At 38.6% G+C, this 25,711-nt stretch overlaps 2 protein-coding genes across 4 annotated transcripts in view; both read right to left on the reverse strand.

The window, feature by feature from the left end:
• The window catches only part of STXBP3 (syntaxin binding protein 3), a 54,312-nt gene extending 30,578 nt beyond the window's left edge, over window positions 1–23,734 (reverse strand). For 2 of the 3 annotated variants that reach the window (XM_027536332.1, XM_027536333.1), the window contains exons 1-6: window positions 23,563–23,734; window positions 7,240–7,289; window positions 6,548–6,629; window positions 5,676–5,752; window positions 2,630–2,708; window positions 608–708 (exon numbers count right to left, since the gene is read on the reverse strand). In XM_027536332.1, coding sequence (XP_027392133.1) covers window positions 608–708; window positions 2,630–2,708; window positions 5,676–5,752; window positions 6,548–6,629; window positions 7,240–7,289; window positions 23,563–23,611 — 438 coding nt within the window. In that variant the 5' untranslated portion in view covers window positions 23,612–23,734. The remainder of the gene's footprint in view (window positions 1–607; window positions 709–2,629; window positions 2,709–5,675; window positions 5,753–6,547; window positions 6,630–7,239; window positions 7,290–23,562) is intronic. The other variant, XM_027536334.1, reaches the window with a different exon arrangement.
• Window positions 23,735–23,760: 26 nt separating this feature from the next.
• Window positions 23,761–25,711, reverse strand: part of LOC113890307 (syntaxin-binding protein 3-like) — a 26,752-nt gene continuing 24,801 nt past the window's right edge. The window contains exon 7 of the mRNA XM_027538240.1: window positions 23,761–23,918. Within this exon, the coding sequence (XP_027394041.1) occupies window positions 23,761–23,918 (158 nt within the window). The remainder of the gene's footprint in view (window positions 23,919–25,711) is intronic.

Below are 25,711 nucleotides of genomic sequence, written 5' to 3' on the forward strand. Positions count from 1 at the left end.
TCTATGAGAATCCTTCATTTTATAAATTAAAATAAACGATAGTTTATATAATGTTGTGTAAAAAGTTTACTAAAGAATTTTGTTTTAATATCACAAATGGTTACAGAATATAAACATTTTTCTTTGGAGTCATTTAACAAAGATTATGCTCAAAATCTTTTGATTTCATAATCTAATAGGGCTGTACATTTTGACACACACAGGACTTAGAGATGTGAAATTTAAGTCCACTTTTACTATTAACGCTATACTCCAATTTAGTACTCCTGTTCCTACCTTCATCAGAGTAAATGCTTATTTGTGGATTGTTTAAAATTCACCAAATGTACAACACATAAAATATTGTTAGGATAAGCCTTTTTAGCAAATAAGTTCATAAAACTGCATTTTAAAATCGTTATTACAAGGGTCAAGCAAGGAGAATGGGCAGCTTGTGCTTACAGTAAAACTTTTTATTTTTAATTTTAGTTTATAATAATCCAAAATAAAAGGAGTTTTACTCTAAGCACAAGCTGCCCATTCTCCTTGCTTGACCCTTGTAATAAGCCTTTCAATACTCAAAAAAATTTTTTTAATAAAACATTTAAAAAATAAAAGTAGAAAGTACCTGAGATTCAAGTGGAATGAAGGAAATATTTATTTCTTTACATCTTCTTACTGACTTGGAGCAAGAAGCCTTAATTTTGTTAAAGAGACTGTCAGGGCAGACTGAGAGGAGGAAAAAAAATCAAAGTATATAACTGCATTTAAATTTTCATTCTTTTGAATAAGTCATTCCAACATCCAAGAATATTTATTTTTATATATAATTACTGACTTTCACAAAGTAATTTACTATGAGGATAGAGATAATATGTAAATACTGCTTTTCACTTTATACAGCAGATAAATTCTAGCAATGAGCACTGTAACAGAAATTCCATTTTCCCCATTCATATCCACCATAACCTAAGATGTGTTTCCTTACAGAGCTGTTAACACAGCAAGCTAAAATTGTCAGGAAGGAAAATCAAGTCCAAACTAAGGACTTAATAAACTTTTGAAGGACTTTCAGAGCTTCTTAGGAATTCACACTTTTCTATATCTGCCACTAAGTGTAGCCACACCATACAAATTTTTCATCTTTCCTTGCATTATAGGGCTTTCTTCAATGTGAGGAAATTCCAAGCCTCCAAACTAGTAAATTCTGCACCCTAGAGCCGTCTTCCCCTTGCCCCTGCCTTTTACCTAACTGCTTATAGTTTCACTAAATCTAGGTTGGAGTATTAACCATGGGCTTCTACTATCTTTTAACACGATGTTCTTTATCATCAGCAAGCACTGTACCAGAGGGAAGAAAACTCCTTTTAAATAGAAATATATTGACTATTTAGATCTCCCCTGTAGAAGAATTAGAAAAGTTTGGAAGCACTGATTACCTCTACATTGATATTCCTCTTCTGTAATGTAAAATAGTACCGTATAAAGCATTTTGGCAATGTTACACTTAAATGGCAAGCACTATATTACAACTCCTGTTTTTATGTGGATTCTACACTAAAAAATGCAAGTAACATTTTCTTGCAAGGAACAGCTCCCAGGAAAATGTAAACTTTTGCTTTATGATATTTCTTTTGTATAATGTTAGACATGGAATAATTTTAGATCAAGAGTTTCTTTGAGTTGAGTAAAATGAAGGAAACCCTGTTACATGTTTTTAAGGAAAACATGCACACAGATACGTGTGTGGGTGTGTTCCCCTCTCCAATGTGTTTTCTAAATCTTGGCTCACTTACATAACCTGTTCATGTTTATGTGTGGTGTGGTGGGCGTTGTGTGTCGATTTTCAATTAGCCTGGCTGCAGGCTCCTCAGAGGTGTAGTGTTTTGAGCTTTCTGTCATTGTGCTGTTTCTCTTCAAGGCCAGTTTGTTGTAGTGTTTTGGTAGGATTCTCATAAATGGTGGTCTATAAAATATGGCATTTTTTCTAATAAAAAATTCAATTCAAAAAAAAAAAAAGATTCCTTAAATTAAAAGAGGCTTCACACATTAAAGTTTATCAACTCCATAAACATGATTTCTGTGTAACAAGGTTACTTAAATGGCAAATACTTATGATATGGCATTTTCTAAAATGCAAACTGCTGCTAGGTATGAGATAAATAATAATTTACAGGAAAAATAAGCTAGAAGGCTGCTTTTTATTTGAATCTACAGCATAGAAAAAGAAATGTGATAGATTTTCTCCCTTACTGTTAGCAGATGACAGTTTCTTCACTGCATCTCCCAAAGGGTCTTATAATATACTTTATTATACAGTCAAATCCCCAGTTGTAACTTTGGTTTAAAGAAGAATTCTCCCTGTTACTAGAACAGAATTTGAGGGATAGCTCTCTCTGTCAAACCCCTCTCCCCTGTACACCAGCAAAAATGACCATCTTCTGAAATTAGTTTGGAATGATTTAATTTTCTATCACCTTATCATGAATTAGGATAGAAATAACCTTAGGATAGAATTTTTAGATTCTTTCTAACCTAACTAGAACAAACAATAAATACAAAGTCACTACTATTAAAATTAGCCTAAGAAATATTTCATAATTAGTAGGATTTGAAATAATGAAGCAATAACTTTTACAAAGCTACTTACAGTCAGTGAAGTAGATATATGCTGCTTTATATTTGTTCTCTGATTTACCTCCAAAATCACGTAAAAAACAGTCTACAGACTGAAAAAAGGTTGGATGTTAATATACATTTTACCAAATACTAATTTAAATGTGCTACTTTTGAAATAACTAAGATTATTTTGATGATAAAGTAAAACCTTAACTGTCAAAACTGTAACTTACAAACTGATTTTTTAAGATGCTATGTTATCTAGCCACTTACAGTGAGAAGTGAAATAAGTAGTAAGGTAAGATATATGAACAGAGAGTGCTCTTTTGGTGATGAGGAGACCTAAGAATGGTCAAGTAACTAAGAAGCTGAAGCAACATAGAAGACAAGACTACTGGAAGAAAATGAATGTATGGTGAAGTATTACCTACACAGATAATGAAACCATCGAGACTATTACTGGAGAAGCGTTAAAGAGACTGCCAATGAGCTAAGAGCTAAAATTGCCAAGAGGGATTAGAATGAAAGACTAAAAGGTTAGCAGACTACGAGAAAGAGGGAAAGCAGGTAATATACTCTAACAGTATCTGCCTCTCTGCTGGTAGTTTTCAAGATACAACAGTCTGAAAGCAAAAACAATTTAATCTTCTCACCCATCTGTTCCTTTCTGTCTCCCTGCAACTCCTACAACCAGTATATTTCTGTTAGAGCTCATTAATGTATCCTGCAAGTCTCTTATCTTCCCCACCATGATTTCCATGATTTTTTTTTTTTTTTTTTGCTTTGAGATACTTTTTTTTTTTTAATATTTATTTATTATTTTGGTTACTCTGGATCTTAGTTGAGGCAAGTGAACTCTTAGTTGAGGCACGTGGGATCTAGTTCCCTGTCCAGGGATTGAACCTGGGCTTCCTGCATTGGAAGCACAGAGTCTTAGCCACTTGATCACAAGGGAAGTCCCGAGATACTTCGTTTTTATCTTAAAGACTATCAATTAAAATTTCCATAGTGATTATCCTCCTCTACAGTCAACTACTTAACTAAGAAAATATACTTCAGAGCTTCAGAAAGTTTTTACATGTTACACCAGAGTCTTAAGTGTACTATTTTCTGTTCAGATTATCACCCTTCCTTCCAAGCTCTTGTATTTTGCCATATGTATCCTCTTCTCATTCTTACTAAACCTTCTCTCTCAGGTCACTTGACCCACTTAGATGTGTGGTTGCTTCCATGTCAGCTCAGCTAACACTTAGGTTTAGTTGTTGGGAGTATCCTAAAGAGAGGCAGTACCATAAGAAGAAGGTAAACAGGTTTCTCTTCCTGAGGGCTATAAGTATAAAAGAAAACAAACCACCCATCTGACCTTTCCCTAGCTTCCCTGGTGGCTCAGAGGTTAAAGCGTCTGCCTGCAATGCAGGAGACCTGGGTTCTATCTCTGGGTCAGGAAGATCCCCTGGAGAAGGAAATGGCAATCCACTCCAGTATTCTTGCCTGGAAAATCCCACGGGCGGAGGAGCCTGGTGGGCTACAGTTCACAGGGTTGCAAAGAGTTGGACACGACTGAGCGACTTCACGTTCACATTCACAGATCTTTTATAACCAAAACTCTTCCTAAAATCTGTCATTTCATGACCCTTGCCTGAGAACTCTCTGTAGCTAGTCTCCAGATGCTTGCCCAGCCCCTGAGGAAGGAAATCTCACATCAAGTTTCTCTACAAGTGCCCAAAGAGTCCAAGGCTTCACATGTACCCATAGGTCTATAGGACCCAAAAGATAATTGATTCAGGACAGGAAGAGAAACTGGAGTTGGTTGTGGGAGATAAAGGAGTCACACTTAGATATAATGTTCTCTGAATTCTTTGATCCTTTCCTGAATATTTAATTCTGTATCCTGCTTTCTGTCACTTACATTAAAAATGAACATTTACATAGATCATTAAAATTTTCTAGAAATCTCATTTTCAATGGTCACATGGTCTTTCCTACCATTATGTGTTAATACTAAGAATTTCTCTGGATTTTAGGAATTTAGTTTGACCATTTACGGATTTTTTTTAACAATAAATTTTACGATTCAGAACGTTTTAAGGTTCTTGATATGGCAAGTTATTTTCCAAAATGGTTGTATTAATCTATACTCCCACTAGCAGTGTATAGTAGTTTCTGCTCCATTATCCATTGACAATGCATATTGAGAGCTAGATAAGATACATAGATAAGACAAATAAATAAATGTCTAAATATACACACACACTTTTTTTAGTCCCTCTGCCAATTTAGTAAGTGAAAATGGTGCTTTTAACTTTCATTTTTTTCTGAGCATAAATTTTCTTACAAAATTATATTACAGATAAGATACAAAATGTCATTAAAATCTACCAGCAGCCAACATGTAGAGATTACATAGTAAATATTTGGGTTTTTCCCTACTGTCTGCTAGAGTTAGAAGAAACTGGAAGTGTAAAATTAACATTTTTATTCTAAGAATAAGCCAAAGGATGTGTTGGAAAATGCACTCTCAGATACTATACAGAATAAATGAATCTGATACTTTATATGACTCTAAAAGCTTGTTGACTTTAAGTATGAATTAAATCATGGTTAGATTATAAATTTTAAAAATTCCTTTCCTATAAAAAATATATACACATACATATATATGCATATATGTGTGTATACACATACATATGTATGTGTATGCCATAGGGAAATAACTAACACTAATGGAAGATTAATCCAAGACTATTTCTTTTACATACACTTCTATTCTCCTAAAATCATGGTTGACTAGAAACTACATGAGTAACAAATTATTCAAAGAAACTTTGAAACTCTATTGTTTTATACAAATAAATTCTGCTTTCATATAGGGGAGAAAGGAATTCTTTCACATATATTCCCATTGAGAAGAATGCAAATAAAACAATCTTCGAACTCAGAAAGATTTTCTTACACAAACTAGTTTATAACACTACCTGTCTAATAAAGGACATTTTATTACTTTAAATTTTCTAAGAGAAAACCACATCTATGGTGAAAGTTTTGAAGAACATACTGTTTAGATTCAAAACACTCACCTTTGATGTTGGAGAGATAAAATAAAGAGCTTTCATTTGTCTGACAGGTTCTCGATTTTTATAAATATTCTCCACAACTAACAAAAAAAAGTCCAAAATATAAACAAAAGAATTATATTTGACTTAGAGTCTCAGTTTTCACATTACAAATTATGGCATTTAATATCTGTCTTCAAAAGTCTATTATGAAGAGCAAATTTAAATAAATGAGTTAAACAATGATGAGTTATGGATGATAATATGATTATGAATATTACAATATATTGATACTTTCCCCAAAATATAAGAAAAATTAAAATCTCATTAACACAATCCTGCCTGGTGGAAGACAGCAACTGTGGCAGTGTTATTTTTCATAACCCTACACTAAAGCTGATTTAAATTTGCAATTGCCTCATATCTAGGTAATAAAGAGAAGGTTAAAAAGTCAGTATTACACACTTGGAAATATGCACAAAAGTTGATTTTATGACATAAATCTTACTATCCATTTAAAAACAAAACATGAAAACCACAAACATCAGCCAAAATACTGAAGTAAACTTACTGCATCAACACACAAAACTATAACGAATATATAAAACAATAAAAAATTTGAAGAACAAACTCAACAAGGCAACTGACTTAGTCTTGGTTAGGGGTGCTTAATTATATGTCTCAGCTGAGGGGAAAAATCCTGACTTACAGAGGTTATTCTGAAGATTCACAAAGAAAAGAGTGTCCAGAATAATTATTATAGCTAGAGTTACTAAGAAAATAAGACATAATCCCCTGAGAAACACAATTACTAACTAAAATTTATTAATACTTTAAACTCTCCTTATCATAATAAAAAAAAAAAGTTTTTCATGGTGAGTATTTGAAACACTTACCAGTTATACCCTCTGCTAGAAGATCTGTCATTTTGCAACATGATGCCAAAAGCTTAGTGGTAAATTCATCTAGAAGCAATATCTTAAAATGAATATAAATTAAGCAATAGTATAAGCATTTGACTGCCAAGAATTCACAAAAGACATAATTTAATGCATTAAATATACTCAAATTCCATAATCTTTTTATAACAAAATTAAAATATCAGGAGAGCAAGCAAAATTATCTCAACTCATTTAACTTTCATGACTTAGAAATTTATTTCCTCAATATACGGTCATATAATATTATACATAAGTAAGCAATATTTTCACTTTGAAGCAGAATTTGTTCACTTCAAATGTATCTTATGTTGAACATCAAATTTTCTTAAAATCATAAAATGCTGCTTGTGGTGGAATAATTGTTCTAGGCACTGTTCTAAGCACTTTTCATGAATTAATTCATTTAATATTTACAACTACTCTATGTTACTACCATCCCTATTTTACAGATAAAGAAACAGGCATAGAGCCATCAAGTAATTTGCTCAAGAAGCCACAGCTAATAGGAGGTTAAGTTGGGATTTGAAGGCAAACACTATGGTTCTAACTCTGTATTTTATACAAGCGTAATAAGTAAAAAATATGTACAAGCCCTCAATAAAGGTTTCTAGTGTTATGCAAATTCTATGTGACTAGGTAAATCCTACCTTCCATTCGCCTTCTTTCTTGCAGTCATCAAACACTGTTGCTTTTATCTCTGCAAAGAAAAAGAGAACTATTTAGGAATCTTAATAAATTGTTAGAATAACTACTCAAAATGTTCAAGATGGCTGGGAAATATCACTTGCAATTGCTCAGCTTCATAACTGCTCAGCTTTACATATACACGAGTAGAAACCCAGTTCTCTTTAATACTTAACCTATACGGTACATTTAAACCATAATATATTTTAACTTTTTGAGACTAAAAATATTAAAAAGGCTAATATAATTATTGTCCTTTACAGCATCGGACTTTAGTTTCACCACCAGACACATCCACAATTGAGTGTTGTTTCCACTTTGGCCTAGCCATGTCATTCTTTCTGGTGCATGCGGGCTCAGTCACTCAGTTGTGTCAGATTCTTTGAGACCCCATGGACTATAGCCGACAAGGCTCTTCTGTCCATGGGATTTTCCTGGCAAGAATACTAGAGTGTGTTGCCATTTCTTCCTCCGGCAGACCATGTTTTGTCAGAACTCTCACCATGACCTGCCCATCTTGGGTGGCTTTGCACAGCATGGCTCATAGCTTCACTGAGTTATGCAAGCCCCTTCACCAAGACAAGGCTGTGATCCATGAAGGCAATACGTGAACCGAGAATTTCCAGATGTTCAAGCTGGGTTTCAAAGAGGCAGAGGAACAAGAGATCAAATTGTCTATGTTTAGTGAATCATGGAGAAAGCAAGGGAGTTCCAGGAAAACATTTAATTCTGCTTCATCCACTATGCTAAAACCTTTGACTGTGTGGATCACAACAAATGGAAAAATTCTTAAAGAGATGGGAATACCAGACCACCTGACCTGCCTCCTGAGAAATCTGTATGTGAGTCAAGAAGCAACAGTTACAATTGGACATGGAACAACTGGTTGAAAACTGGGAAAGGAGCATGACAAGACTGTATACTATGATCCTGCTTATTTAACTTATATGCAGAGTATATCATGCGAAATGCCAGGCTGGATGAATCACAAGATGGAACTAAGATTGTTGGGAGAAGTATTAACAACCTCAGATATACAGATGATACCACTCTAATGGCAGAGAGTGAAGAGGAACTAAAGAGTGTCTTGATGAGGGTCAAAGAGGAGAATGAAATAGCTGACTTAAAACTCAACATTCAAAAAACTAAGATCAGGGCATCCAGTCCCATCACTTAATGGCAAATAGAAAGGGAAAAAGTGGAAGCAAGGACATATTTTATTTTCTTGGGCTCCAAAATCACTGTGGACAGTGACCACAGCCATGAAATGAAAAGACACTCTTTGGAAGGAAAGCTATGATAAACTGAGACAGCGTATTACAAAGCAAAAATATCATTTTGCCAACAAAGGTCCATATAGTCAAAGCTATGGCTTTTCCAGTGTTGGATGTGAGAGTTGGACCATAAAGAAGGCTGAGTGCCAAAGAATTGATGCTTTCGAATTGTGGTGCTAAAGAAGAATCTTGAGAGTCCCTTGGACTGCAAGGAGATCAAACCAATCAGTCTTAAAGGAAATCAACTATGAATATTCATTGTAAGTACTGTTGTTGAAGCTCCAATATTTTGGCCACCTGATGTGGAAAGCAAACTCAGTGGAAAAGATCCTGATGCAGAGAAAGACTGAAGGCAAAATGAGAAGAGGGTAGCAGAGGAAGTGATGGTTAGATAGTATCACTGATACAATGCACAAGAATTTGAGCAAACTCTGGGAGTCAGCAGAGGACAAATGAGCCTGGAGTGCTACAGTCCATGAGACTGCAAAGAGTCAGACACAACTTAGAAAGTAAACAACAATAATATTTAATTATATAAACACATCTGGAAAAAATTTCTGAAAGTATTATTTGACTTGGTTTCCCCAACTCTACTTAAATCCTAAGTAAACAAGATGAAAACAAAAAACCAGCAGGAAAATCCCTAACCAGCTCATTACTAAATTACATCTGACAAATGAAACCAGGTAAGTAAGTTTCTTCCTGATTTACTTCATTACAATTTTCAAAAATGTGTTACAGCATTCAGTTCAGTCGCTCAGTTGTGCCGGACTCTGCGACCTCATGGACTATATAGCATGCCAGGCTTCCCTGTCCATCACCAACTCCTGGAGCTTGCTCAAATTCATGTCCATTGAGTCAGCGATGGCATCCAACCATCTCATCCTCTGTCGTTCCTTCTCCTCCTGCCTTCAATCTTTCCCAGCATCAGGGTCTTTTCCAATGAATCAGTTCTTCACATCAGGAGGCCAAAGTATTGGAGTTTCAGCTTTGGCATCAGTCATTCCAATAAATATTCAGGACTTATTTCCTTTAGGATGGACTGGTTTGACCTCCTTGCAGTCCAAGGGACTCTCAAGTTTTCTCAGCTTTCTTTAAAGTCCAATTCTCACATCCATACATGACTACTGGAAAAACCACAGCTTTGACTAGATGGACCTTTGTCAGTAAAGTAATGTCTCTGCTTTTTAATATACTGTCTAGGTTGGTCATAGCTTTTCTTTCAAGGAGCAAGTGTCCTTTAATTTCATGGCTGTAGTCACTGTCTGCAGTGATTTTGGAGCCCAAGAAAATAGTCTGTCACTGTTTCCATTGTTTCCCCATCAATTTGCCATGAAGTGATGGGACCAGATGCCATGATCTTCATTTTCTGAATGTTGAATTTTAAGCCAGCTTTTTCACTCTCCTCTTTCACATTTATCGAGATGTTGTTTAGTTCCTCTTCACTTTCTGCCATAAGGGTGGTGTCATCTGCATATCTAAGGTTATTGCTATTTCTCCTGGCCAGAATACTAGAGTGGGTAGCCTTTCTCTTCTCCAGGGGATCTTCCCAACCCAGGGATGGAACCCAGGCCTTCCACATTGCTGGCTTATTCTTTAGCAGCTGAGCCACCAGGAATATGGGAGTGGGTAGCCTATCCCTTCTCCAGCAGATCTTCCCGACCCAGGAATCAAAGTGCCTCCATTGCAGGCAGATTCTTTACTAACTGAGCTATCAGGGAAGCCCAAGAAAGATAGTACTGTCTTGAGATCCCATGAACTGTAGCCTACCAGGCTCTTATGTCCATGGGATTCTCCAGGCAAGAATACTGGAATGGGTTGCCATTTCCTTCTCCAGGGGAACTTCCCAACACAGGACTGAACCCAGGTCTCCTGCATTGCAGGCAGATGCTTTACTGACTGAGCTATGCAGAAAGTCCAATGTTACAGCATTAGGATACAAATATTCAGATCTATAATGAATAAATATTAGCAATGTGTTCCTTGCAATGATTTTCAAAATTAATCTAAAAATATGTATTTTAAATTATTAAACAGTACACAAAGGCAATCCACATAAATACACGTTATTCTACTTGGTAAGACAAAAATTTCCCACATTTAATGTTCTATTAATTTACAATTAACTTTGAAAACTGTAGTAAAATTAAATATAAATTATAGCAACTTGTGTTTTTCCTTAATTCTTGATAATGAGATATTTATACAATGCATTTCTATTTAATTTATATTTGTTTCACTTCATACTTCTGGAAATTTACCATAAAGTTTTTGGCATCGTGTTAAAAATGACATGTCCAAGTAGAGGGTATATTTGATAAGGATATGCAGATGACACCACCCTTATGGCAGAAAGTGAAGAGGAACTAAAAAGCCTCTTGATGAAAGTGAAAGTGGAGAGTGAACAAGCTGGCTTAAAGCTCAACATTCAGAAAACGAAGATCATGGCATCTGGTCCCACCACTTCATGGGAAATAGATGGGGAAACAGTGTCAGACTTTATTTTTCTGGGCTCCAAAATCACTACAGATGGTGACTGCAGCCATGAAATTAAAAGATGCTTACTCCTTGGAAGGAAAGTTATGACCAAACTAGATAGCATATTCAAAAGCAGAGACATTACTTTGCCAACAAAGGTTCGTCTAGTCAAGGCTCTGGTTTTTCCTGTGGTCGTGTATGGATGTGAGAGTTGGACTGTGAAGAAGGCTGAGCGCTGAAGAATTGATGCTTTTGAACTGTGGTGTTGGAGAAGACTCTTGAGAGTCCCTTGGACTGCAAGGAGATCCAACCAGTCCATTCTAAAGGAGATCAGTCCTGGGTGTTCTTTGGAAGGAATGATGCTGAAGCTGAAACTCCAGTACTTTGGCCACCTCATGTGAAGAGTTGACTCACTGGAAAAGACTCTGATGCTGGGAGGGATTGGGGGCAGGAGGAGAAGGGGACGACAGAGGATGAGATGGCTGGACGGCATCACTGACTTGATGGACCTAAGTCTGGGTGAACTCTGGGAGTTGGTGATGGACAGGGAGGCCTGGTGTACTGCGATTCATGGGGTCGCAAAGAGTCGGACACGACTGAGCGACTGAACTGAACTGAACTGATATTCATTATAAGAATTATGACCCTAAAGGTTTTACTGTGTTTGGGAAGGTTTGAAAGTGTTAAGAAGTATTAGTTAAAGGGCTTTTATATGTTTGCTGGGGAGACTATGAAGTTATATGAGATTTACAGCAAAAGCCTGAAGTATTTAACCATAATTCAAGCCTAAAGCAGTATTTTCTAGTATTCTACAGGCAAAGAGGAAGGCTTTTCTTAAGTAGCACTGAGACACTAAAACATTATGGTACTTCCCTATCTAAGCTTGCTTTATTCTTGGATACCTAAAACAAATAGAAAATCATAGACATTTTGCTTATTTTTGCCAAATTTGTGTCTTTCTCTTAAGAAATGAATGCTCATGGGATTTATGATGGAGCACACTAAACAGCTCCCCAGTAGAAATCATTCTAGTCTTTTAACACCTTGGAAATGGCATTGTTTTATATGGCAGAAGCTAATCACATGTGGCTTACTGAGCACTGGAAATGTGGCTCGCCTGAACTGGGATGTCCTGCAAGTATAAAATACATACCAGATTTCAAAGACTTAGTATAAAAAAAGAAATCTAAAATATCATTATTTTATTTGATTAGACATTTAAATGGTAACATTTTGGCTATATCGAGTTAAAAAAATATATTTTAAAAATTAATTTCACCTGTTTTTTTTTTTTTAATTTGGCTATTAGAAAATTTTAAGTAACACATGTGGCTTGCCTCTTATTTCTAACTAGACAGTACCACCTTAGAATCTGAGGATACCAAGCCAGTAAGTGCTAGCATCTCAAAAATAAATGATAAAGAGATAACTAGTATGTGGACACAGAGAAGGCAATGGCACCCCACTCCAGTACTCTTGCCTGGAAAATCCCATGGACAGAGGAGCCTGGTAGGCTGCAGTCCATGGGGTCGCCAAGAGTCGGACATGACTGAGCGACTTCACTTTCACTTTTCACTTTCATGCATTGGAGAAGGAAATGGCAAGCCAGTCCAGTGTTCTTGCCTGGAGAATCCCAGGGACGGGGAGCCTGGTAGGCTGCTGTCTATGGGGTCGCACAGTGTTGGACACAACACTAAGCGACTTAGCAGCAGCAGCAGCAGCAGTATGTGGACAGAGGTTAGGGGCATCCATGAAAAGTGATTTGGTTACAGGTAAAATGTGTTTGGAGTAGTCCAAGGAAATCACATCAACTAATATTACAGAACTAAAAAGGTATTTCCTCTAATTATTAATGGAAATTATTTAACCTTATAATCCATTTCTCTAGTACCCTAAATACGGATACATCCTAAGATTCAATTCTCTTACTTTTGCTCATGGTCTCTACACTCTTCCTCAGAGACCACGTTCATCATCAAAGTTTCATCTATCAGATCCGTTCTTCAATTTTCCCCAACTTTACTGAGATAAACTCACATATAACATTGTGTAACTTTTAAGGTTAACAAGGTATTGATCTGATACACATATATTGCACTATAATTATGACTGCAGTGTTAGTTAACACCTCCACCACTCCACATACCATTTCTTTTTTGGGGTGAGACCATGTAAGATCTATTCTCTCTGCAACTTTCAATTATATAGTATGGTATTTTTATCTATAATCACAATGCTGTGCATGAGATCCTCAGAACTTAGTCATCTTCGAACCGGAAGCTTGTACTCTTTGACCAACTTCTCCCTATTTCCTGCTAATCCACAGCAATCCTTCATTTTTCCACACATTCTCATCTCTCCTTGTACTTCTTTCAATTACACAATACAGGTTTAAGCAGCTACATGCCTTAAATTGAGATTAAATGCCCTAAAAACTGCTCTAGATGTCTCCACTTCTATGAGTTTTATTGTCATCTTAATCATTGTCTTCAGCTATTTTCTCTTTTCTCCATTTCTAGTCACTGCTGCTGCTGCTGTGGCTAAGTCACTTCAGTTGTGTCCGACTCTGTGGGACCCCATAGATGGCAGTCCACCAGGCTCCCCTGTCCCTGGGATTCTCCAGGCAAGAACACTGGACTGGCTTGCCATTTCCTTCTCCAATGCATGAAAGTGAAAAGTGAAAGGGAAGTTGCTCAGTCGTGTCCAACTCTAGCGACCCCAGGGACTGCAGCCCACCAGGCTCCTCCGTCCATGGGATTTTCCAGCCAAGAGTACTGGAGTGGGGTGCCATTGCCTTCTAATCACTAGGCAGTATCAATTGTTCTTCTTGGTGACTGCCACCATCTCAGATGGTAAAGCGTCTGCCTGCAATGCGGGAGACCTGGGTTCGATCCCTGAGTTGGGACGATCCCCTGGAGAAGGAAATGGCAACCCACTCCAGTACTCTTGCCTGGAAAATCCCATGGACTGAGGAGCCTGGCAGGCTACAGTCCATGGGGTCACAAAGAGTCGGACACGACTGAGTGACTTCACTTTCACTTTCACCATCACTACCAATGCCCTGATTCTTACTCTCTCTCACAGAATTACTACAATAATCTCCTATCTGGATTTCCTGCTCCCTACCTCTAACCCCTTTACATTCCCCAGTACGTTTTCCACATTGCAGTCAAGAGTCCTCTTCCTGAAGCACAGCCCTGTCACTTAAATACCCACTTCAAATTCTCTCAAATTCTGTTACCTCAGAATAAAATCTAGATTCTATTATTCAAAATCCTCCATCAACTGGCCTTCACCCAATCTCTAAATTAATCTTCCACCAGTCCAAATGCTACCCAATTAATGACCTATTAATACCAATTACCCCAACTTTTCTCCTTTTTTTTCTTCTACATATGAAGTGAAATATATTTTAAATTTTAACATCAAAGAGGATGTGAAAATACTGATGGAAAAAATGAAAGGAGAACTAATAAAATAGTGTATGGCATCAGCAATGCCAAATGTATAATCAGAAGGGTTCTGGGGTTAACACTTCATAGAGGTGGTACTTACATGAATAAAAATTTATCCAGCTATACGTTTAGCAACAGCGCACTTTACACTAGCATTATACTTAGTGAAAACTTTAGGAACAAAAAATGACTTCCTTTCAGCATTGTTCTAGTCCGTCCACAAAATGCTGACAGCTGCTGTTGGAGGAGGAAAACAAACTTTTCACCTTTAATGGCTTCCCACTGCTAGAGCATTTTAAAAAAATTTAGCTCCAACCTACTTTTTATAGCCTTCATCCCCCTATTCCTTGCAATAAATATTCTGTACTCAAACAAAAGGAATTATTCCCTCTTCCATAAATAATCACATACTTTGATGCCTCTGGGTCCTACTTCAGATTTCCCTGTCTGGCAAAAACCTACTACCTTTCAATGTTACCTTCTATTTAGAGTTTTCCCTAATGCAGTTCCAAAGAGGAAAAAATTTCTTTTTCTTCTCTTTTTCTGTGAAACTTCTTCATGCTGCTAATATAGTACTTAGTACCCGTATAACTGTCTCCTCCCACTGAACTGTAAATTCCAAGAGGTCAAGGAATATGAATACAGAAGGGGGAAATGTGCAATCAGTGACAGGTTTTATTTTCTTGGGCTTCAAAATTACTGTGGACAGTGACTGCAGCCATGAAATTAAAAGACGCTCGCGCCTTGGAAGGAAAGCGATGACAAAACTAGACAGTGTATTAAAAAGCAGAGATGTCACTTTGCCAACAAAGGTCCATGGAGTCAAAACTAGGGCTTTTCCATTAGTCATGTAGGAATGTGAGAGTTGGACTACAAAGAAGGCTGAGCACTGAAGAATTGATGCTTTTGAACTGTGGTGCTGGAGAAGATGCTTGAGAGTCCCCTGGACTGCAAGATCAAACAAATCAATCCTAAAGGAAATCAACCCTGAATACTCATAGGAAGGACTGATGCTGAAGCTAAAGCTCCAATACTTTGGCCACCTGATGCAAAGGGCTGACTCACTAGAAAAGACCCTGATGCTGGGAAAGACTGAATGCAAAAGGAGAAGGGGGTGGCATAGGATGAGACGGTTGGATAGCATCAATGGACATGAATGGACTCAATGGACATGAATTTGAGCAAATGCCAGGAGATAGTGAAGGAATGACAGGGAAGCCTGTGCTGCAGTCCATGGAGTCTCAAAGAGTCAGACACGACTTATTGACTGAACAACAAAAGGAATATACACCTAGAACAGTGGGTGGCACAGGTTACTCAATAAAAATTGGTTTAAATGAATACATGATTCTGCAAATATCCAAAAAGCAAAAAATTGTGTTACAAGATAAAGAAGTAACCAGAATGAAAAAAGCCATAAAGATAACAGATTAAAACAGAAAAACAAAAAAATATTTTCTATATGCCCTCGTGTGTATGTACGTGTGTGCATGCATGCTCAATTGTGTCCGACTCGTTGTGACACCACAGACTGTAGCCCACCAGACTCCTCTGTCCATGGGATTTCCCAGGCAAGAATACTGGGTAATTGCCATTTCTTTCTCCAGGGGATTCTTCCTGATCCAGGGACTGAACCCAAGTCTCTTGCGTCTCCTGCACTGGCAGGCAAATTGTGTACCACGAGCGCCACCTGGGAAGCCCTATATTTGGGAAAAATAAGTTCTCAAGGAATTTATAAAACAAACCTGACTGGTTGTCTCTGGGAAAGGAGTCTGGGCTCTGGGTAGGGATGACGATTAATTTTATATTACAATCTTTTCTATTATCAAAATTTTTTGCCACATCAAGGTATTTAAGAATGACTAAAAATACTAGTTACAAAGATTATGAAGGATGAAGAAAAAGTTATGTCAATGTTAAGCATTTAAAAAAAGGAAGCAACAAAATGACGAGTAATTAATAATATATCTGAAGGTATATAAGGACTAGAAGAAAAACATGAAAAGCAAAAAGCTTATAATTTAAGGTGTCAATTTTAATTTTAAAACAAATTACTTTGATCTGTAATTTTTCAAATTTCACATTCTCCAACATTTCCTCTAAAATATACAAAGTAAATTATAGACATTAGACTATTGTTTATAATAGGCTGTAGTGAATAAGGAAAAATAAAATATTGTAAGTGGCTTCAACTTGCTTTACTTAGTTACTATATTTAGTTACTATCGTTCTGCTGTGTTTTTCAAATAAACTACATCAAATTTTTATTTAAAATCTTTTATCAGTGATAGCTTTGCTACGACTCCCCTACAGCAAAAAATGGCAAATGAGCAATACTAAGCACTATAAATTTTTACTGATACTATGTACAGGAATTAATTTTGTAAATAAACGCAGCCCTTTGCACTCGAAACATTAAATTTTTAAAAGGGGTTTTAATGTAGTCCCTAAAGGCTGATTCCTTCTCATGTTTTAGGTCTCAGCTCAAATGTTACCTACTCAGAGAAATAGGGCAAAGGCTAACAGACTTTTGCCAAGAGAATGTACTGGTCATAACAAACACCCTCTTCCAACAACAGAAAGAGACAACTCTACACACAGATATCACCAGATAGTCAATACCTAAATCAGACTGACTATATTCTTTGCAGCCGAAGATGGAGAAGCTCTATACAGTCAGCAAAAACAAGACCGGGAGCTGACTGTGGCTCAGATCATGAACTCCTGACTGTAAAATTCAGACTTAAATTGAAGAAAGTAGGGAAAACCACTAGACCATCAAAAATGAAAGTGAAAGTGAAAGTCACTGAGTTGTGTCTGACTCTTTGCCACCCCATGGATTCCTCCATGGAATTCTCCAGGCCAGAATACTGGAGTGGGTAGCCTTTCCCTTCTCCAGAGGATATTCCCAACCCAAGGATCAAACCCAGGACTCCTGCATTGCAGGCAGATTCTTTACCAGCTGAGCCACAAGGGAAGCCCTCTAGACCATTCAGGTATGACCAAAATCAAATCCCTTACAATTATATGGTGGAAGTGACAAATACATTTAAGGGATTAGATCTGATAGACAGAGCACTTGAAGAACTATGGACGGAGGTTCGCAACACTGTACAGGAGGTGGTGATCAAAACCATACCCAATAAAAAGAAATGCAAAAAAAAAAAAAAAGAAATGCAAGAAGGCAAAACAGTTGTCTGAGGAGGCTTTGCAAAAAGCTGAGAAAAGAGAAGTGAAAGGCAAAGGAGAAAAGGAAAGATATATCCATATGAATGCAGAGTTCCGAATAGCAAGGAGAAATGAGAAAGCCTTCCTAAGTGACCAATGCAAAGAAATAAAGGAAAACAACAGAATGGGAAAGACAAGAAAATTAAAGATACTAAGGGAACATTTCATGCAAAGATGGGCACAATAAAGGACAGAAATGGTATGGACCTAACAGAAGCAGAAGATATTAAGAAGAGAAGGCACGAATACACAGAAAAACTATACAAAAAAGAGCTTCGTGACCCAGATAATCATGATGGTGTGATCACTCACCTAGAGCCAGATATCCTGGAATGTGAAGTCAAGTGGGCCTTAGGAAGCATCACTATGAACAAAGCTAGTGGGGGTAATGGAATTCCAGTTGACCTATTTCAAATCCTAAAAGATGATGCTGTGAAAGTGCTGCACTCAATATGCCAGCAAATTTGGAAAACTCAGCAGTGGCTACAGGATTGGAAAAGGTCAGTTTTCATTCCAATCCCAAAGAAAGGAAATGCCAAGGAATGTTCAAACTACCACACAACTATATTTACCTCACATGCTAGGAAAGTAACGCTCAAAATTCTCCAAACTAGGCTTCAACTGTACGTAAACTGAGAACTTCCAGATGTTCAAGCTGGATTTAGAAAAGGCAGAGGAACCAGAGATCAAATTATCAACATCCACCAGATCATAAGAAAAAGCAAGAGAGTTCCAGAAAAACATCTACTTCTGCTTCACTGACCACGCTAAAGCCTTTGACAGTGTGGATCACAACAAATCGTGGAAAATTCTTAAACAGATGGGAATACCAGACCACCTGACCTGCCTTCTTAGAAATCTGTATGCAAATAAAGGGGCAACAGTTAGCAGCAGACATGGAACAATGGACTGGTTCCAAATTGAGAAAGGAATACGTCAAGGCTCTATATTGTCACCCTGCTTACTTAACTTCTATGCAGAGTACATCACATGAAATGCCAGTCTGGATGAAGCACAAGCTGGAATCAAGATTACAGGTAGAAATATCAATAACCTAGAGATACAGATGACACCACCCTATGGCCAAAAGCAAAGAGGAACTAAAGAGCCTCTTGATAAAGGTGAAAGAAGAGAGTGAAAAAGCTGATTTAAAACTCAACATTCAAAAAACTAAGATCATGGCATCTGCTCCCATCACTTCATGGCAAATACATGGGGAAACAATGGAAACAGTGACTGACTTTATTCTTTTGGGCTCTAAAATCACTGTGGATGGTGACTGCAGCCATGAAATTAAGACACTTGCTCCTTGGAAGAAAAGCTATGGCCAACCTAGACCACATATTAAAAAGCCAGAGACATTACATTACTTTGCTGACAAAGGTCCATCTAGTCAAAGCTATGGTTTTTCCAGTAGTCATGTATAGATGTGAGAGTTGGACTACAAAGAAGGCTGAGCGCCGAAGAATTGATGCTTTTGTACTGTGGTGTTGGAGAAGATTCTTGAGAATCCCTTGGACTGCAAGAAGATCCAACCAGTCCATCCTAAAGGAAATCAGTCCTGAATATTCATTGGAAGGACTGATGCTGAAGCTGAAGCTCCAATACTTTGGCCACCTGATATGAAGAACTGACTTGTTAGAAAAGACCCTGAAGCTGGGAAAGACTGAAGGCAGGAGGAGGAGGAGACCACAGAGGATGAGATGGTTGGATGGCATCACTGACTTGATGGACCTGAGTTTGAGCAAGCTCCGGAGTTGGTGATGGACAAGGAAGCCTGGCGTGCTGTAGTCCACAGGGTTGCAAAGAGTCAGACATGACTGAGTATCTGAACTGAACAGAGAATCCTTTCCTGACCTATCTATCCAGAGCAGCCTCTTTCTATATATAGATATCAAGGACTGAAATAACCATGCTTATTCTTTGTTTACACACTTATTTTCTATTATTTACCACTTGAATAGAAGATTTCAAGAAGACAGGAAACTTATCTCCTTTCTATTGCTGTATTCCCATAGGAATTCAATATTTACTGAATAAATTGGGGGGCATTACAGAACTGATCTGTTCACTTTTTTTCCTGTTTATTTTTTAAAAATATTTATTTACTCAGCTTCATTGGGTCTTAGTTGCGGCCCATGGGCTTAGTTGCTCCCCAGGCATTGTAAGGCTGATTCTTAACCACTGGACACCAGGGAGGTCCCCCCTTCCCACCCCATCGCCACCCAACACTTTACTTTTAACAAGCATTATTACCCATTTCATTCTCCCAGGGACTGTTTGGAATTTAAATCTCTAGAAGACACAATAATGGACCTACCTTTAAGAAGCTTATTAAAAGAGTCACATCAGGCACCATTTGCAAAGTATAAACCACACATGCTACAGAAATATGAGACACGGGATTAAAATGAGAAGCTGCTACGGAGGTAATTGCCCCATTTGTGCTGAGTCTTGAAGGCTGGCTAACTTGGATAGTTGAAGAATAGGAGTAAGAGGAGCATTCTAGACAGAAGAACTGCCATCAAGATGTGGAGGCAGAAGATTTTGACAAGAGTCAACAGGATGGACTAGCCAAACATCAGTATTATATTAGGAAAAGTTGATAACAAAGTAGGCTGGAGCAGGTTATAAATCTTCAAATGCAGACTAAGTGTCTGAAAAGATCTTTAGGCACAAGTGCAGGGTATCTCTCTGCAGGTCTTTTTAAGCATGATCATAGCTCAATACTATTACAGGAAAACCAGTCTGGTCAGATGAACTGGAGTGAGAAAGAACAAGGCTTGGAGGCTCATATAGGCTACTGAAACAGACTGGGCAAAAATAAGGCTCTGAACTGAAGTTTAAACATTATAGAAAGTCATAGGTCACATAGAAACTCTGCAACCAAAAAGATCTGGATTGGAATACTAAGTCTATATTTAACAGATGTATAAGGTTTTTTTTAAAAAATGGCTTTATTATGATTTACATATCATATAACTCACCCAAAATATACAATTAAATGGCTTTCAGTATATTCAGAGCTGTATGCTTATCACTGTAATCAATTTTAGAACATCGCATTACTTCAAAAGGAAAACCCAGTTCCTTAGCCATAATTCCCACATCTCCCCAGCCTCCCTAGACATAAGCAACCACAAATCTACTTTCTACTAATCTCTATATATTTGCCTATTCTGGACATTTAATATGATTGGAGTCATATGGTTCTTTACGCCTGGCTTCTTTTCATTTGGCATAGTTTTCCAAGGATCATCAATACTGTAGCATGTATCAATACTTCCTTCTTCTTATTGCCCAATAATATTCCATTATATGGACATACCACATGTTATTAATCCATTCACCAGTTGATGGGCATTTGGGCTGTTCTGACTTTTTGCGTATTTAGAATGCTGCTACTATGATAATAGGTATATTAGCTTTAACATCTGTTAAAGAGATAATAATTCTTATTAAGTTTTAATGTTTATAAAGAATAGTGCCTGGCACAGAGTAATGTTGAAAAAATATTAATTCCCTTCTTCCTACTTTGCAGGTAAACTGAAAGTTACTTATCTTTCTACCCTCATCAAACTGTACTACCCTGCTACTGCTACTGCTGCTGCTAAGTCGCTTCAGTTGTGTCCGACTCTGTGCCACCCCATAGACGGCAGCCCACCAGGCTCCCCCGTCCCTGGGATTCTCCAGGCAAGAACACTGGACTGGCTTGCCATTTCCTTCTCCAATGCATAAAAGTGAAAAGTGAAAGTGAAGTCACTCAGTCATGTCTGACTGTTAGCCACCGCATGGACTGCAACCTACCAGGCTCCTCCATCCATGGGGTTTTCCAGGCAAGAGTACTGGAATGGGGTGCCACTGCCTTTTCCGATACTACCCTAAGCCGAGCAAAACCTTTTCCCAGTCAATATGATTCTCCTACCTCTGAAGAGATGTCCTCATTTCTTTCAGACTCCATCTTCTTTAGCTAACAGAATTCAGGGGCTCCCACTTCTCTACTCACTAAATGTTGAATGAATATTATCCTTTTAGTTATGGTCCTGTTTACACAGGACTTCCCTGGTGGCTCAGACGGTAAAGCATCTGTCTACAATGCAGGAAACCCAGGTTTGAGCCCTGGGTTGGGAAGATCCCCTGGAGAAGGAAATGGCAACCCACTCCAGTACTTTTGCCTGGAAAACCCCATGGACAGAGGAGCCTGGTAGGCTACAGTCTATGGCATCGCAAAGAGTCGGACACGACTGAGCGACTTCACTTTCACTTTCCTGCTTACACTACAATTTCAAAAACTATTTTTTTGAATCCTTATAACACTTTTCTTCGTTCATCATCCCTCTTCTTTATCTTACACTCCATGTTTATATCCTGGTGCTACATCAAGTTAACAGCACAAGATGGAAATTTTGTTATCTGTAAACTCCCTCTTGCCTCGTTTCCATGCTATCAACACTAATGTTACTAACATTAACCTTTTTTTTCCTGACAAATGCTGATGTTAAGGACCGTTTTGGAAATTATTTATACAACACAATTCATTACCTATTTTCATATATATATATATTTAAATACGACTGTGATTTTAAAACATTATCAACTCTTAAAGTGACCCATATAAATTCTGAAAAACAAAATGGTAACCTTATAATTGTGTGTAAGTCACTCAGTTGTATACGAATCTCTGCGACCCCATGGACTGTCCATGGAATTCTCCAGGCAAGAATACAGAAGTGGGTTGCCATTTCCTTCTCCAAACCTTATAATTATCCAATTAAAAAAAATGTTACAACTTTTTTCCCCCTTTCTATTTATACACTTGTTTCTAGTACCTGATATGTTAAGGAATACGACAGCTATCGATTTGGAGTTTTAATTTTACACAAGAAACTCTATAACCCCCAGAATTTTATTAACTCAGTCATTATTTCTGTTCTTGCTCAACAAGCCAGAACCAGAAATACTAATTAGATGTTATACCCCTTTCCACTACTGGGCCATAATTACTTTGAACCCAGCAAGGCCAAACAATGATGGTTCTTCCTGTCTGGCCGTTTCATTCTCTCTCTAAGGTCGCAGACACAGGTTTGGAGTGATATTTACGAAAGTTGTAGACGACACGGCAGAATGGCAGAGTGTCAGTCACCAGTAAGTGGTGAAGCCCTAGATGAAAGGCGTGGCTCCGAGAGTGTAAAGAAAGAGGTGAAGGTGCAACTTTGCCCCGAGATACACTCATTCCCGTGGTCCCTTCTCAAGAACTCTTGAGAAAGTGGGTTCTTCTAGAAAGAAAGAAGGGTCTGTTTTTTTTAAAGGACAGGCATGGCAAAGTACAGGTGTAAAATTCTCCCGGATACTAAGACGAATGAGCAGAATACGCAGTCTTCGGAAACTCAAGTGTGGGGAGACGCGGGGGGACGGGATAAAGGAAACACAGTGCTCAGATTGTCTCGGGTGGAGAGACATCGCCTACTGGTGGGGCCCAGGCAGGGGTGCGGCCGAGATCCGCGCAGGGGCCCCGGGCGGAAAAGCTGGCCGGGGGCCGCTCATCCAGGACGGACGTCGCTGTCAGGGCCCGGCCGAGCAGAGCCAGACGGTGGCGGACGCCGGCATTCAGGCCTCGTCCTCCCGCTCCCAGCCTATCTCTGGCGCCGCCAGAACGCCAGAGGGCTGGGAAGGAAAGAGGAAGAAATCCTAACAGGAAAAACAGGAAGAAATCCTAACAGGAACCTGGGAGCCAAAGCAACAAGTGCCCACCGCGGCTCTCCAAGACACTGCTGGTCTGGGAAGGAAAGCAGGGCCCGGAGCCACGGCATGCTGGCCTTCCCTTTCTCAGCCTCTGCCCCACCGAACTCACTCTGCCACACGACGCTCTTCAGCCCCCTTTCCGTCACCGGCGGCGCCATCTTCCCAAACGCTGTGGAGGAGCAGCCACCGCCTCCCACTCGCAACCTACTTCTCTGTGAGAGGGAGTTCTGGAGGGCCCCGCCCTTCGCTGCGGGGACAGCCCCGCCCACACCCACGGGTCACGCCCACAAGTAACTTCACGAGCTTCTCATGGGATCCCGCCCAACCCCGGACTGAGGCTGCGCAGTGTGGGTGAATTCTCCGTGGGCAATTGCGCGCCCCCTAGCGGGAGGCTCTCAGCCGAATCTCGGCGTCCTGGGATGTCAGAAAGTGAAACCGTACCAATGGATTGTGAGCTAACACCGCCTAAGAAACTCGAATTCACGCATAGGATTCATGAAAAAGAGAAGGGTTCTTCGGTTTACAAAAGAATTCTTCACTTTGAGAAGCGATTTATAATAGACTTCACTCAGTCAGCTACCGAATAGAAAATTTAGCCTCCAAAAAGTTTATTCACTTTTCAAGGACATAATAATTATGTAGAACCATGAGGTGCAGCCCACTGTGCCCAGAACTGTGTAGGACGTTCAGGCAAGGCAAAGAAAGGAGAGACCCACTTCTGAAGAAAAATCTAATTAGCTCAGTTCCTGGCATGCTTGAAGGCAGTCAAATATTGGTTGAAATAGTGAATGCCATAATGATGACAATATACATAAATGAACCAATAAAACAATACTTAGTCAACAAACATTAATTCATGTGGAAGGGACTATCAGTGCTTTCGATTTAAAAGAGGGCAATTATTGCTGATTCACAAAGGAGATGATCTGAGCTCAGACTTAGAGAAAGTTTAGGCAGAGATCTGTTTCTTGAGACGGTCATTTTGAGACTTGAAATCAAGGTAATCAATCATAGGGGAATTCCTTGGAGGTTCAGTGCTTAGGATTCCAGCACTTTCACTGATGAGTGGGGGGTTCAATCACTCATCCGCGGAACTAAAATCCCACAAGCCCTGAGACCAACAACAAACAAGTTATCAATCATGAATTAAAGCAATTTAGTTTCTGAGACCCTCAACTGTAACATAAACAGCATATACACTAGCAAAAAGCAGACTTTCTCACAACTGATTTGCAAAGAACAAATGGTCTTATTTCGAGTTGGTCACATAGGGAAGTGGAAATGGTTAGTTACTACAAGTAATAATTGGCTAATATTTACTGTGGATGTAGTATATGCTAGGCAGCATGCTAAATGAATTATCTCACTGATCCTCAAAGCAGTCCTCACAGTCAAGGAACCTGAGGCTTAGTGAAACTAAATAACTTGCCAAGGATGCACAGGAGTGGTGTAGTGGGAAGGAGAATAAGGTTTGAGTTACACAGATAAGGCAGGCTGTGAGATGACTTGCAATTTTTGCTCTTTAGGAGAAGGAAAATGAAGAATAAAAAAAACAACATAAAATGGGTTCAAGTAAAAACCTATGGCATGAATGACTTTCCATTATAGACTTGATTGGGCTCTGGGGCTCTGGCCTCTTTCAAATCTACTTTAAATAGACTTAGCTGCTCAAAATTTTAAACAAATGCATATATTATATTTCTCTACCTTTTCAATTTTAAATCAGATTCTGCTCTGTATAGCAGGGTTGAGCCCCCAGCCATAAAAAAAAAAAAAGACATGTTACAGACTCACACTTCTAAAATGAAGCTCCTTGTCCTCAAGGGTCAAACCGAGACAGAGGAATGAGGTGGGTGAAAGTGTCTTGAGAAGAATGACCACGTGCCAAGGGTAACACAGAAAGGACCTTCTGGGTTGGAAGTTTGACTTGGGTCACATGGGGTATAGCTGTGATTCATGCTCCTGAAGGCCAGATTCCAAGGTGGCAATGCGTGGAGCAAATGTGGGCATTAGGAGCATGTAGACATGTGTCCACAAACCCTGGATTGGCCTCTTATTAGTAGCATGACTTAAAACAATTCAGTGTCATTGCATTTATATATTGAAGGTGAGTATAGTATCTCAAACCTCACAACAACCCAACAAGATGATAATCTTTATAGCAATTTTACAGATGTGAAAACTGAGATTCAGAGGGAGACATTAAATTACGTAAGATCTCAAGACGGCTCCCAAACCACTGGCTTTTCCATCATACT

This window comes from Bos indicus x Bos taurus, chromosome 3 (assembly GCF_003369695.1).
Source record: "Bos indicus x Bos taurus breed Angus x Brahman F1 hybrid chromosome 3, Bos_hybrid_MaternalHap_v2.0, whole genome shotgun sequence".
Lineage (NCBI taxonomy): Eukaryota > Metazoa > Chordata > Mammalia > Artiodactyla > Bovidae > Bos > Bos indicus x Bos taurus.